General features: G+C 41.8%; 2 protein-coding genes across 6 annotated transcripts in view; one reads left to right on the top strand and one right to left on the bottom strand.

Annotated features, from left to right (window-relative positions):
• Positions 1-14269, bottom strand: part of LOC309638472 (IQ domain-containing protein F2-like) — a 144134-nt gene that overhangs the window by 101554 nt on the left and 28311 nt on the right. Inside the window, exon 3 of one of the 5 annotated variants that reach the window (XR_014251130.1) lies at positions 13720-13768. The exons of the other annotated variants lie outside the window; for them this stretch is intronic. The gene's annotated coding sequence lies outside the window, so the exon portion shown is untranslated. Of the gene's footprint in view, positions 1-13719; positions 13769-14269 lie in introns of those variants that run through there. 5 annotated transcript variants of the gene reach the window in all.
• Positions 11932-12881, top strand: IQCF6 (IQ motif containing F6). The gene has a single exon (XM_082414164.1). The coding sequence runs from the start codon at positions 12011-12013 to the stop codon at positions 12332-12334; it is 324 nt and encodes a 107-aa protein (XP_082270290.1). The 5' UTR covers positions 11932-12010; the 3' UTR covers positions 12335-12881.

The following is a 14269-nucleotide window of genomic DNA, read 5'->3' as shown; positions in this document are numbered from 1 at the left end:
CACATTTCTAAGCATCAACAGCCACATGTGGTTACTGGCTACCACATTGAACAGAGCAACCTTAGGGAATACAATATATATCCTTAACTTATCAAAGTGTAATATAAATTTAGTACCAGACAATTCAAGGACTTCAGAACATTTTAACTTTGGTTAACTCCCTTTGCAAGTTAAATAATTACTGTTTTGCACAGTCCACATTCATTTAGATTTCCCCAATATTCTCTATTTTCATTTCTGTTGCATCTCTGCCTGCCACCTAGGCTCATTTTCCTTCTGCCTATAGGATACCCTTTAGTATTTATTTTAGTGTTGGTCTGCTGGTGATCAATTTTCTGTTTTTGTCTAAAAAGTTCTGTATTTCCCTCACTATTGAAAGATGGTTTCAACAGGTAAGTCAGTAGTTATTTATTTTCTTTCAATACTTTAATAATATAATTTTACTGTCTTCCATTCCTTCTGCTAAGGAGTCAGCTGTTAGTCTAACTGTTGCTCTTTTGAAGTAATCTTGTTGTCTTTCTGAGAGTTTTCCCTTTGTCTTTGGTTTTCACCAGTTTTCCAATTATGTGCCTATGTGTGGTTTTCTTTTTATTTTTTCCTATTGGGCTTCTTGAATCTGTGGTTTTCTATCTTTCCTCATTTTTGGAAAGTTTTCAGCTGTTCTCTCTTCATATGTGGCTTTCACCTCATTCTCTATCCTCTTCTACTAGGATAGGAATCTAATTATATATTTGACTTTCCACTGTATCCCCAGTGTTCCCAATCCTCTCTTTTGTATTTCCATCTTTATGTCCCTCTGTGCTTCACTGTATATATTTTCTTTTGATTTTTCAGTTAAGTAATTATCTCTTCATCCTTGTACAATCTTCTGTTAAACTTATGCATTGAATTTCTAATTGGTTGTTGTGTTTTTCTGTTCTAAAATTCTGTTTGATAGTTTTAAAATAAGTTTCAGTTTTCTGCTGAATTCTCATTTTGTCTCTTATTTTCATTAACATATTAAGAATATTTATTTTAAAACTTGTATCTGTACCTTCGTTATCTGTCTCCACTGTCTTTTTTTTGTTTGTTTTTAATTTGGCTGCACCGGGTCTTAGTTGTGGCACGCTGGGTCTTCGTTGCTGCACGTGGGATCTTCAGTTGAGGCATGCAGGATCTTTAGTTGTGGCAGTTGGGATCTTCAGTTGTGGCATGTGGGATCTTTTAGTTGCAGCATGTGGGATCTAGTTCTCTGACCAGGGATCAAACCCAGGCCCACTGCATTGGGAGCATGAAGTCTTAGCCACTGGACCACCAGGGAAGTCTCTGTGAGTCTATTTCTGTTGTTAGCTATTTCTCTTGTTTTCAAGGTGGGGTTTTTGTTTTTTTTTTTTTTGGTCTTGAGTTTGGCTATTTTTTATTGAGTGATGGATGCTGTATAAGAAAATTCTTCAAAATAAGTTGAAGTCTGAGATGAAGTTCTCTTTCTTCAGAGGTGATTTACATTTGCTCTGGTAGGTGACTGGAGCATTAGAAATCCTGGGTTGCCTTAATCTAATTTCAGAGATTGAGATGATGTGAAACTGACCTTCCATCATTGGAAATGCTAGTCTATTTCTAATTCACTTTTCTCTTAGTATTGTAAGCCCTCTTGCCTTCCAACACTAAACATCGGGGATTTACCAGGATGCCCTCATTCTCGGCAGTCCTGGTCTCCAAATTCTGTGCCTCCTCACAAAGAAACTGTCAAAAATTCTGCTCAGGGGCTTCCCTGGTGGCGCAGTGGTTGAGAGTCTGCCTGCTAATGCAGGGGACACGGGTTCGAGCCCTGGTCTGGGAGGATCCCACGTGCCGCGGAGCAGCTGGGCCCGTGAGCCACAGTTACTGAGCCTGCGCGTCTGGAGCCTGTGCTCCGCAACAAGAGAGGCCGCGATGAGAGGCCCACGCACCGCGATGAAGAGTGGCCCCCGCTTGCCACAACTAGAGAAAGCCCTCGCGCAGAAACGAAGACCCAACACAGCCATAAATAAATAAATAAATAAAATAAATAAACCCAAAAGTTTAAAAAAAAAATTCTGCTCAAAATTTCAGCTTGTTGACTTTCCAACTGCCTCTTCACCATCCCTAGCACCACCTCTATCACTAACCAGGGAGGTGAATAATAAGATGCCAATGTTGAGTTGACCTTTTTAATTTTTGAATTCTGTGTCCAGAACACTGGATGCTTGTGACCTCAACAATCTAGTTTCTCTCATTTATATAGGACATCCGTCTATCTTCTGCTTCCCTAAAATGTTTCTTCAACTTTCTCAGCTTTAATTCTAGTTACCGTTTACTTTTTTATTGACATAAGATACACATAAAATTTACCATCTTAACCACTTTTAAGTGTACAGTTCAGTGCTATTAAATATGTTCATAACGTTGTACAACTGTCACCATCATTCATCTCCATAACTCTTTTCTTCCTGTAAAATTGAAACTCTGTGCCATTAAACAATAACCACCCATTCCTCCACCTCCAGCTCCAGGCAACCACAATTCTACTTTCTGCCTCTATGATTTTAACTACTCTAAGTACTTTCTATAAGTGGAGTCATTTAGTATTTGTTGTTTTGTGACTGACTTATTTCACTCAGCATAATGTCCTGAAGTTTCATCAATGTTGTGGCATAAATCAGAATTACCTTCCTTTTTAAGGCTAGATAATATTCCACTGTATGTATATACCACATTTTGCTTATCCATTTTTCCATCGATGGACACATGGGTGCTTTGATGTTTTAGCTATTGTGAATAATGCTGCTATGAACATAGGTGTACAAATATTCTTCAAGACTCTGTTTTCAATTATTTTGAGTATATACCTGGAATGGAATTGCCATATAATAATTCTATCTTTAATTTTTGAGAAACTACCATGCTGTTTTCCACAGCAGCTATACCATCTTACTTTCCCAGCAACAGTGTACAAGGGTTTCAATTTCTCCATATTCTCATCAACACTTGTTATTATCTGGGTTTTTAAAAAAAAATAGTATCCAACCTAATGGGTGTGAGGTGGTATCTCATTGTAGTTTTGATTTGCATTTCCCTAATGATCAGTAATGCTGAGCATTTTTATATGTACTTATTGGCCATTTGTATATCTTCTTTGGACAAATGTCTATTCAAGTCCTTTGCTCATTTTTTAATTGTTTTGTTGTTGTTGTCGTCGTCAAGATTTAGAAGTTTCTCTGTATTCTGGATATTAATTTCTTATCAGATATATTATTTCAAATATTTTGTCCCATTCTGTGGATTGCCTTTCTGCCCTGTCAACAGTGTCTTTTTTTGTTGTTGTTATTTAATTAATTAATTAATTAATTTTTGGCTGTGTCGGGTCTTCGTTGCTGTGCGCGGGCTCTCTCCAGTTGTGGCGAGCGGGGGCTACTCTTTGTTGTGGTGCGTGGGCTTCTCATTGCGGTGGCTTCTCCTGTTGCGGAGCACGAGCTCTAGGTGCGCGGGCTTCAGTAGTTGTGACTCACGGGCTCTAGAGTGCAGGCTCAGTAGTTGTGGCACACGGACCCAGCTGCTCCACGGCATGTGGGATCTTCCCGGACCAGGGTTCAAACTCGTGTTCCCTGCATTGGCAGACGGATTCCCAACCACTGCACCACCAGGGAAGCCCTCAACAGTGTCTTCTGATGCATAAAAATTTTTTAATTTCATGTAGTCCAATTTGTCTATTTTTTCTTTTGTTGCCTGTGCCTTCGATGTCATATCCAAGAAATCACTGTGAAATCCAATGCTGTACAATTTTTGCCCTATGTTTTCCTCTAAGAGTTTTAGGTCTTTGAACCACTTTGAATTTATTTTTTATATGGTGTTGGATATGGGTCCAATTTCATACTTATGCATGTAGATATCCAGTTTTCCCCATACCAATTGTTGAAAACACTGTCCTTTACCCCACTGAATGGTTTTGGCATCCTTGTAAAAAATAACTTGAACACAGCCCATGTCTGGGCTCTCTTTTCTATTCCATTGGTCTCTATGTCTGTCTTTATGCCAGTACCACACAGTTTTGATTACTGTAACGTTGCAGTAAGTTTTGAAATTATGAAGTGTGAGTCCTTCAGCTTTATTCTTCTTTTTCAAGATTGTTTTGGCTATTCAGAGTTTCTAGAGATTCCATATGAATTTTAGGAAATTTCTATTTCCGCAAAAAACGTCATCAGGAAAAAAAAAAAAACGTCATCAGAATTTTGATAGGGACTGCACTGAATCTATAGATTATTTTGGGTAGTACTGACATCTTTACAATGTTGTCTTTCAATCCATTAACATGGGATATATTTCTATATTTTTATGTTTTCTTTAATTATTTTCAGCAGTGTTTTGTAGTTTTCATTGTACAAGTCTTTCACTTTCTTGGTTAAGTTTGTTCCTAAGTATTTTATTGTTTTTGATGCTATTGTAAATACATTTGGGGGGATAATTTTCTTTTAGGATTGTTCATTGTTAGCAACTGATTTTTGTCTTCAATTTTGTATCCTGCTACCTTGCTGAATTCATTTATTAGTTATAAAAGTATTTTAGTGGAACCAAAAGAAACTCTGGTGCTGATATTTTTCCTCCCTCTAGAGGGAGCTCCTCATCAGCCAAAATACAACGCCTTGGAAAATGCTTTTAAAATACCTGTTTTGAAACGTTTTCTTCTTCATGTGATTTGGTTGCAAAAAGGAAAGTAGTTCACTCATAAAAATTCTTATAGTTTAACACTTAAAACTTTGGAAATATAATTTCCTCACCTACTTGTCACTTACTTATCCTCCCCTCCCCCCACCAAATTGTATTGGTTTTGGATCTACTTGTTAAAAATATTAAAATGCAACACCTTCTGATTTGTTTGTAGAATAGCTGTTTGTCATTAGGAAATATAGACATTTTAAAGCCAATAAAACCTTTGCATAATTGCTGGATACAACTGGAAAGTGTATTGAATTAGGAGGCAGAAACAAGAATGCCAACTTCCCTCCAAGCGTCAGGGCTTTGTGATGGTCTTTTCCAGTTTCAGCAGCCATTAAAATCAACATCAGAGGGAAGTGAGCTTAAATTCCAGACCAGCATATCACTGCAGGACAAAAGGTTAAACCAGGACTTCGCCCAAATAAGAAGAAAAACCAATCACCCGGCAAAGGACATGAACAGACAGTTCATAGAAAAAGAAACAGTGGGGCGGCGGGGGGTGGGGGGGGGCAGATTCTGAACATATGCAAAGATGCTCAACTCACACATAAAAAAGAAATAAAAAGTTGATTGGTGATAACAGGTCCTCCAGGTTGGTAAGGGTGAAGAGAAACTATTATATGTTGTTGGTTAGAATGTAAACTGGCAAAACCTCTCTTTGAGTAACAATTTAACAAAATCCATCAAAACAAAAAATGCACAGACCCCTTGATCCAGCAATTCTACTCTGGGAATTTTTTTCTACAGAAATACTCCCAAAAGTTAGCATCCACTTGACATCAAAATCAGATTAGGTCAGCACAGGATGAGAAAACTATAGGCCAATCTGACTGGTGAACCCACATGGCAAATATTAAAAAACTGAATCCAGTGATGATTTCAAATAATACTTAAATGAGTAGAATTTATCTCATGAATGCAAGTGTATTGATCATTGTTCTTTTTTTAAAAATTTATTTATTTTATTTATTTATTTTTGGCTGCATTGGGTCTTTGCTGCTGCGCGCAAGCCCTCTCTAGTTGCCACCAGCAGGGGCCACTCTTTGCCACAGTGCGTGGGCTTCTGATTGCGGTGGCTTCTCTTGTTGCGGAGCACAGGCTCTAGGCACGAGGACTTCAGTAGTTATGGCTTGCGGGCTCCAGAGGGCAGGCTCAGCAGTTGTGGCACACGGGCTTAGTTGCTCTGAGGAATGTGGGATCCTCCCAGACCAGGGCTCGGATCCGTGTCCCCCTGCATTGGCAGGTGGACTCTTAGCCACTGCACCACCAAGGCAGCCCGATCACTGTCCTTAACTACAAACAACACAAGCTGATTCATATTCATTTAAGCAGAAAATAAAGGTACTGAAACAATACTTATCAGCTCACCAGATTTTCAGGAAGCCTGAACAGTAGGCTCAGAAACAGACAGAGCAAAGAAAAGCTACATATCCAGAACCACAGAAAACGCCTCACCCTAGAACCAGCCTGATGAAGATTCCACCATGGGCACAAAAGACGCTCTCTTGGTTTTCTGGATCCCAAGCCGCAAGTTGAAAATCCCTAGTGGGTACATTTGACTGGCCAAACCTGTCACATGTCTGCCCAGCAGCCAGGGAAGCTGGGAAAGCAAGAAATTGGCATTTACAGCTCTATAATTAGAAGCAAGCTGTTTCCCACCAAGAGAGATAAGCAGGGTAGTTCCCAAACACAGGGAAGGGGCTCAGGTGCCAGGTAGTCTTAAATATGGCCAAGGCCCACCACTGTGAGGAAATTTCCACAGTAAAAAAAATCTATTGATGTAATTTACAATATTAACAGATATAAGAGGAAAACCATGTAATCCTCTCTACAGTTGCAAAAAGAAAAACATTCAATAAAATTCTTCATTAAAAAAAAAATTAGGCACTTCCCTGGTGGTCCAGTGGCTAAGACTCCACGCTCCCAATGCATGTGGCCCAGGTTCAATCCCTGGTCGGGGAACTAGATCCCGCATACATGCCGCAACTAAGAAGTCTGCATGCTGCAACTAAAAGATCCCATGTGCCACAACAAAGATCTCGCATGCCGCAACTAAGACCCGGTGCAGCCAAAATAAATAAATAAATATTTTTAAAAAATCATTTGTAATTCTATACAATAGCAATGGAGATTTTAAAAATGAAATTAAGAAAACAATTCTATAATAGCATCAAAAAGAATTACTTAGGGAAAAAATTAACCAAGCAGGTGTAAGACTTGGACACTTAAAACTATAAAACACTGTTGAAATAAATTAAAGGAGACCTAAATATATGGAAAGATATTTTATGTTCATGTGTCAGAAGACTTAATACTCCCCCAGTTGACCTACAGATTCAATGCAACCCTATTAAAATTCCCACTGCCTCCCCTATTTTTTTCAGAAATGGACAAGCTAATCTTGATGTTCATATGGAATTGCAAGGGTCCCAGAATAAAACAGTCTTGAAAAAGATAAAGTTGGAGGATAGATATATAAATCAATGGATTAGAATTGAGAGACCAGAAGTAAACCTACAGATCTATGTTCAATTGATTTCAACAAGGGTACCAAGACAAGGGAAAGAATAATCTCTTCAACAAATGGTGCTGGGACAACTGGAAAAGCCCATGCAAAAGAATGAAGGTGAACTCTTAACCTCACAACATTTACAAATATTAATGCATAATCGACTGAAGTCCTAAGTGTAAGAGATAAAACTAAAAAACTCTTATAACCTTGGATTTGGCAATGGATTCTTAGCTATGACACCAAAGCACAAGCAACAAAAGAAAAATAGATAAATTGGACTTCATCAAAATTTAAAACTTTTGTGCATCAAAGAACATTACAAAGAAAGTGAAAAGACAACCAGAAGGATGGGAGAAAATATTTTCAAATCATATATCTGGTAAGGATATAGTGTCCAGAATATATAAAAGACTCACAATTCAACAACAAAAAAGACAAGTAAGCCAATTAAAAAGTGGAAAATGGTTTGAATAGACATTTCTCCAAAGAAACATATATAAATACCCAAGAAGCACATGAAAAGATGCTCAACATCATTAGTCTTAGAGAAATGCAAATCAGAACCACAATGAAACACCACTTCACACTAGCATGGCTATAATAAAAAATAAATGGAAAACAACAAGTGGAGATGTAGAGATTGGTAGGAATGTAAAATGGTATAGCTGCTGTGGAAAACAGTTTGGTGGTTCCTCAAAAGTTAAACAGAGAATTACCAGGTGACCCAGCAATTCCACTCCTAGGTATATACCTAAAAGAATTGAAAACAGGTGTTCAAACAAATACCTGTACACAAATGCTCACAACAGTATGATTCACAATCACCAAAGAGTGAAAACAATTCAAATATCTGTCAATTTACAAATATATAAACAAAATGTATCTATACAATGGAATATTATTTAGCCATAAAAAAGAATGAAGTTACTGATACATTCTACAACATGGATGAACCTTGAAAACATGCTAAGTGAAAGAAGCCAGACACAAAAGGCCATATAATATATGATTCTATTTATACAAAATGTCCAGGATAGGCAAATCCATAGAGACTAAAAGCAGACTAGTGGCTGCAAGGGTGTGGGGCAAGGGAAAGAAAATGGCAAGTGACTACTTAATGGGTACAGGGTTTCTTTTGGGGATGATGAAATTAGAATTAAAATTAGATGAAATTAGAAACTGGACTTAGATAGTAGTGATGGTAGTACAACATTGTGAATGCACTAAAAGCAACTGAATTGTACACTTTAAAATAGTTAAAATGGTTAATTTTACATTATATGATTTTTACCTCAATTAATTTAAAAAGATACACAGGGGCTTCCCTGGTGGCGCAGCGGTTGAGAATCTGCCTGCCAATGCAGGGGACACGGGTTCGAGCCCTGGTCTGGGGAGATCCCACATGCCGCGGAGCAACTAGGCCCGTGAGCCACAACTACTGAGCCTGCGCGTCTGTAGCTTGTGCTCCGCAACAGGACAGGCCGCGACAGTGAGAGGCCCACGCACCGCGATGAAGAGTGGCCCCCGCTTGCCGCAACTAGAGAAGGCCCTCGCACAGAAACGAAGACCCAACACAGCCAAAAATAAATATAAATAAATAAAGAAATTGACACTTTACTTTTAAAAAAATAATAAAAAAAATAAAAAAATAAAAAGATACACAGAAATATACACAGTTTTCTATTTCTTTAGGTACATAGATGTTCTGTGTCCATAAATGCACAGCTAATTGTCCAGGATACCCTCCAAGCTGGGAGCGGTAATAATGTAAGGCAGAAAACACTGATTGCCAAGCAAAATTTATTTTGAAATGTATGAATTAAAAATAAATTATATAAACTATAATGGAAAAGAATCTAGAAAGAATATATATATGGATAAAACTGAATCGATTTGCTACACACCAAAAACTAACACAACATTGTAAATCAACTATACTTTAATAAAAAAATAAATAATTTTTAATAAAAAATTTAAGTCTGTGCATGGCATAAGGTCTGAAAGAATAGCTCTGGGGGTAAATTTCAAGGGAAATTCCCTTTCCACCTTATATGTCTCTGCATTTTTTGAAATTTTAGAAAGAGACATACTATATTTATAATCAGGGGAAAAAATTAAGCAAGAAAAAGAGAAGCAGAAGCTGGAGAGGAGCAGTGAGGAAATAGAGACCAAGGAGTGTCGTCTGTGAATGCTTAGTAGGATTCAGGGAATGCATCTTCCCCTTTGGCCCCATATGCTGCCACTTTGTGAATAACTACAAAAGCGTGCACATAAAAGGGGCTGGCAGGTTTTTTCAGGGACTTTTTTTTTTTTTTTTTTTTTTTTGTGCAGGGACTTTTAAGAAGGAGACAAAGCCAGGATATTCTGGCAACAAACAGCCAGGCCAGAGTGGGGCAGGGGAGAGATCCACAAGGAACAGTGGGATCTAGTGTTCTGACCATGGCAACCCAGCCTGGATGGACTGAGCCTCATTGTGCTGGCCACAACCACAGTCCCCTTCTAAGTGATCCCTTCTTCGGAATCCAGCAGATTGGGCTGGAAGTAGACATCTGACAACAGGAGCAAAGGTTCAGTGCAGTGATAGAGGCCTTTGAGATGGCTGATACCAGCACTCTGCTCACCCAGATTGCAGACGTTAAAGGAAGCAACAGGGTCCACTCTTGAGGACTTTTAATGTGATGCAAAGAGGTTGCTTGCTTGACAATAGGGCCAGAACCTGTAAGACATGCCAATGGACAGTGCCATGGCAACTAGTATGAGTCATGGTGAGAGGGCTCGAATACACATAAACAGGAGCCACAGCACGTGGCCCCACGAGCAGTGGGCACCCAGCAAATCCTCATGCAGAAAAATGAGCAATACCATACATGCTAAAGGCAGAGCCAGAATGGCCTCCCAAATCCCAAAGGACTCACAGCATCTCTGCATCACCTGCGTCTGCAGTTCCAGTCCTAACTCTGAATCCTAGAAACACAGCTCTCTGTGAGCTCCCATGGGCCCTTGCCACACAGTTGCATTCTTACAGCACAGCAGGGCAGACCCAGGTTTTGTGGGAACTGAAGCTTATATAATTTGGAAGGCCTACTTTAAGAAAAAGAATACAAAATTACAGACTTAAAATTAGGCAAGTGAATATTTAGGACAAGTAAAGAAATCACATCAAATTACACATTTTAAAAAGTTGGCAAATATCACAAACGTAACAATGTATATATTACTTAAGTGTCCTACCTCTATAATATTTTTCCTACATTTTTTGCTGCATAACCTTTGATTACTTCTTCGTATGATGATTTTACAATATGATTTTCTATAGAAACTTGTTTATTATTGACATTCGAGATATATAAAATGTGATTTCTTGTGCCAACATATGCACCATTCACAGCGGTTCTGGTTGGTTCCCTATAATCGCTGGAATTCTGATAAATTCTACTTCAGAAAATGTATACCAAAAAAAGAAAAAAAAGCTTAGAATGTTTATAACTGTGTCACTGCATTATCAAATATATTCCTGACAAGACAAAACTTCAATTTTAATCAGGCATCAATGAGAACAGAATCTACCTCTTACGGTTTAACATGCCTGATAAAAGGAAGAATTTTCTACAGACTGGTTTTTGTCTCCATACTTTTCAAATCTTGCTTTTCCTCCCCTGTACATATACTTCTGCTGCCGGGCGCAGTAGGGAGTCTCCATATCACCATAGCAGCACTTCTGTCCCAGTATCCTCATACCATGATACAGGTGAATGGATGACGTAACTGGAAGGAGAACTCCTGGAAGCCATTGCTAGCAGAATCGCTAGCAAGAATTTACCTATTCCCAGGGGTGACTGTGAACCACATAAATCTATCACATTAACCCAAACTAAGTATATTCCAACTCAGCTTCCCCTTAGTCACATTCCAAAAGAAACTGCAGCCATTCCATGGCACCCGACAAGAAAAGGGTGACAGAAGGGGTCAGAGAGGTGGAGACAGAGGCCCCCTCCAATTGCAGCTAAAGTATCTTGCTTTCACAAATTTAACAAAAAACATACTAGCCCATGAACACACTGCTTGGATCCCTCCCAAAGGCTCTGACACTTAAGTTTCCATAAATCCACACTGGTGATGAGTAGCCCTAAGTAAAATCCCTTACTTGAAGGAAAGCCGCATGAATCTCTCTTCACTGCCACCAGCACGAACAGACATAAGTGACTGGAAGGTGTAGAAAGAGCAAGACTTAAGACACCGGTTAAGTCTGAGAAATAAACTGAAAGCAAGAGATAACGGCAGGCCCCCCAAAATGATGGGAATCAATAAATAAGGTGACTGGTCAATCCCTAAGGAGATACAAACAAAAGAAGAGGAGAAAGAGATGTGGGCAAAATGTGGATGGACAGGAACTGATGAGGGGAGCCTTGTGTGCAGGTGGGCGGAGTCTAGTGATGGGGGTGCCTAACAGTTGAGGGCGGGGCTAAAGACTAGGGTGGCCTAACTGATAGATGAGTGGACCCTAAAGACCAGGGCCATGGACACACAAAATGTGAGTGAGGCCCATATAGAAGGGATCTGCCCAGCGGATAATGAGCAGTGTCTAAAGGTGAGTAGGGGTTTGGAAATAAGATGGATGGGGCCCAGAAATGAGAGGCCAGAGCTACCTGGGCCAGGCCCCCTTTCCTCCCAGCACCAGAGGTGGGTCTAGGAGTGGGAGGGTACCCCACTGAGCATCTCCATGTTCTTCCTTCCCCCGATCAGTTAGAGAAGGCAGCCATAAAGATTCAGTCATGGTGGCGTGGCAACATGGTACGCTGGACGTTACTGCATGCAGCACTCAGGGCCTGGGTCATCCAGTGCTGGTGGAGGTCGATGCAGGCTAAGATGCTGGAGCAAAGACGGCGCCTGGCACTAAGGCTCTACACCTGCCAGGAGTGGGCAGTGGTGAAGGTGCAGGCACAGGTTCGAATGTGGCAAGCCCGCAGACGGTTTCTCCAGGCACACCAAGCGGCCTGCATCATCCAGTCTCACTGGCGCTGGCATGCCAGCCAAACCCGAGGCCTGATCCAGGGCCGCTATGAGGTCAGAGCCAGCCGGCTGGAGCTCGACATTGAAATCCTCATGACCTAGGGTGCTGGCAGAGCCAAGGAGACTGGATCTCTCTTCCAATAAAGACATTTACTGACCATGGTCTTGCCCTTTGGAAATCAGACCCATAGATGAGGGATCAGCCCCTTATCTTCCTGCCTTTCACCCAAAAAAAAAGATTTCCTGGCATCGTCTTAAAGCCCATGCCAGGGCAACTCACACTAGGCCCTTGTTCCTAATGCAAACCTGACCAATCCTGCACCCAAAAGAAACCTCAGGGCCCAGGTCAGTCTCTGACACCTCAGCCAGCCTGATCAGAGCTCCCTCCACAAGTTGGGGTAGGCATTGGGCTTTATTTTTCTGCAGCCCCTGCCTAGCCATCTCCGTTCAGGGTAGGACTGGCTGCAGTCAGAGCCAGCTGGGAAGGCCAGGATTCCACAGGTCTATGATTGGCAGGGCCCTCAGGGCCAGCACAGAGCTTAGCAGGGAGCCAGGAGGACAGGGTACCCCAGCTGAGCAACAGCAGGACAGGCACTGTGCCTCAATGGGGGATGGCCAGCCAAAGCCAGCCCCTGGGGAAGGCCAGCGCAGAAGCTGAGATGCTGCAGCTGTGCCTGCTGTCTCCCTCGCCAGGGGCTGAGAGACAAGGCTTCCCTCCCCTGTGCTGGCCACTCCCTGGGAGAACCAAGCATGGGGTTGGGGAGGGGAAAGAGAGCCTGGGGAATGGAGTGGGTAAACAAGCAGAGGAGGATTAGGGGTGGGCAGGGGGGATGGCTGTCCCTCTGCCATTGGAGGTCATTAGCTTGGGGACGCAGCCTCTAAATCCTACCACATCTTCAGAAGCAGCTGTGCCAGCCTCCCCTCAAGATTCCCTCTCTTCCCCAACCCTCCCACAAACTACCACACCCTCTGCTGGGCCTGCCTCGAGTGGGTACTGATGGATCTCTGCTTTGCTGAGTCTCTCATTATCTCTTGGCATTTATGTCTCAACCATCTCTGAACATGATATCTCAGTCTCTGCTTTGTCATCCATGCCCAAGATCCCTCACTCTCACCCTGTGTCAGATATGATGTTTGTCTGAACCTGCATCCCAGAAGTCTGAGGTCCACGGCCCTCCCCAGAATTTTGCGATGGGTGGCCTTGCAAGGGATGGGAGGACCAGCTGGGGAGGTGTACAGAAGTCAGAGGTCTTCATGGGCCTTCCAGCTGGGTAAGGTTTTCCCTCACCACAGGGCCCATTGTATGTGTGTGTGTGTGTGTGTTTGGGATTCAGGGCAGGGTATCCCTAGAAGCGCTGTGACAGATGTGAGGATTCAGAGTTCAGTTCAACATCCATCACCTCCAGTAGCTGCAGGTGACAATGATGCAGCTAGGTTCCTCACTCTTCCAAGGGACCCCTTTTAGGAGCTTCGGACACAGCTCTCTCCTCCCATACTGGCAGCAGTGAGTGGCAGGAAACTGGTTAGGTCTGCAAACTGAACATGACAGGAATTCTGGGTGACTAGCCCATTAGGCGCCCACCCCTGCAGTGAGAGATGTTTAAAACCTGTGCTGACAAGATTTTAACTCTCTGATTCACAACCTACATTGGGCATTGGAATCCCCTAAAACACACAAAAAAATACTGATGCCTGGGCCCACCCAGAGATTCTGCTTTAATTGGCTGGGAAGTGGCCTGGGCACTGAAATTCAAAGTGCAGCCACAATTTGAAAACCGCTGAGTTAAGTCCTTCCCAGCCTGAGTTATATGCCTGCCAATCAGCCTGTGTGGTCCCACCTGGGGACAGTCGTGCAGAATTCCAAGCTGAACACTCAGTGGGCTCAAGGTAATCAAGGCTTTCTGCTCTCTGCTGAGCTAAGAATGCAAAGTAAAATGGGGATCTAGAGGCAGAGCTGCTTTGGGTCAAAAACCTTTGGAAGCAGGAAGATGCAGCCCCTCCTGAGAGCTGGGGCCTGAGATGGGGAGAGGCTGTTAG

Source organism: Balaenoptera physalus (assembly GCF_965194825.1).
Source record: "Balaenoptera physalus genome assembly, chromosome: 11".
Taxonomy (NCBI): domain Eukaryota; kingdom Metazoa; phylum Chordata; class Mammalia; order Artiodactyla; family Balaenopteridae; genus Balaenoptera; species Balaenoptera physalus.
Note: the sequence above shows the minus strand (reverse complement) of the source record. Positions and strands in the feature narration are given on the sequence as shown.

What these genes read in the sequence shown, in the direction of transcription:
- IQCF6 (XM_082414164.1), top strand. Translation starts at nt 12,011, where the DNA reads ATGGTACGCTGGACGTTACTGCATGCAGCACTCAGGGCCTGGGTCATC.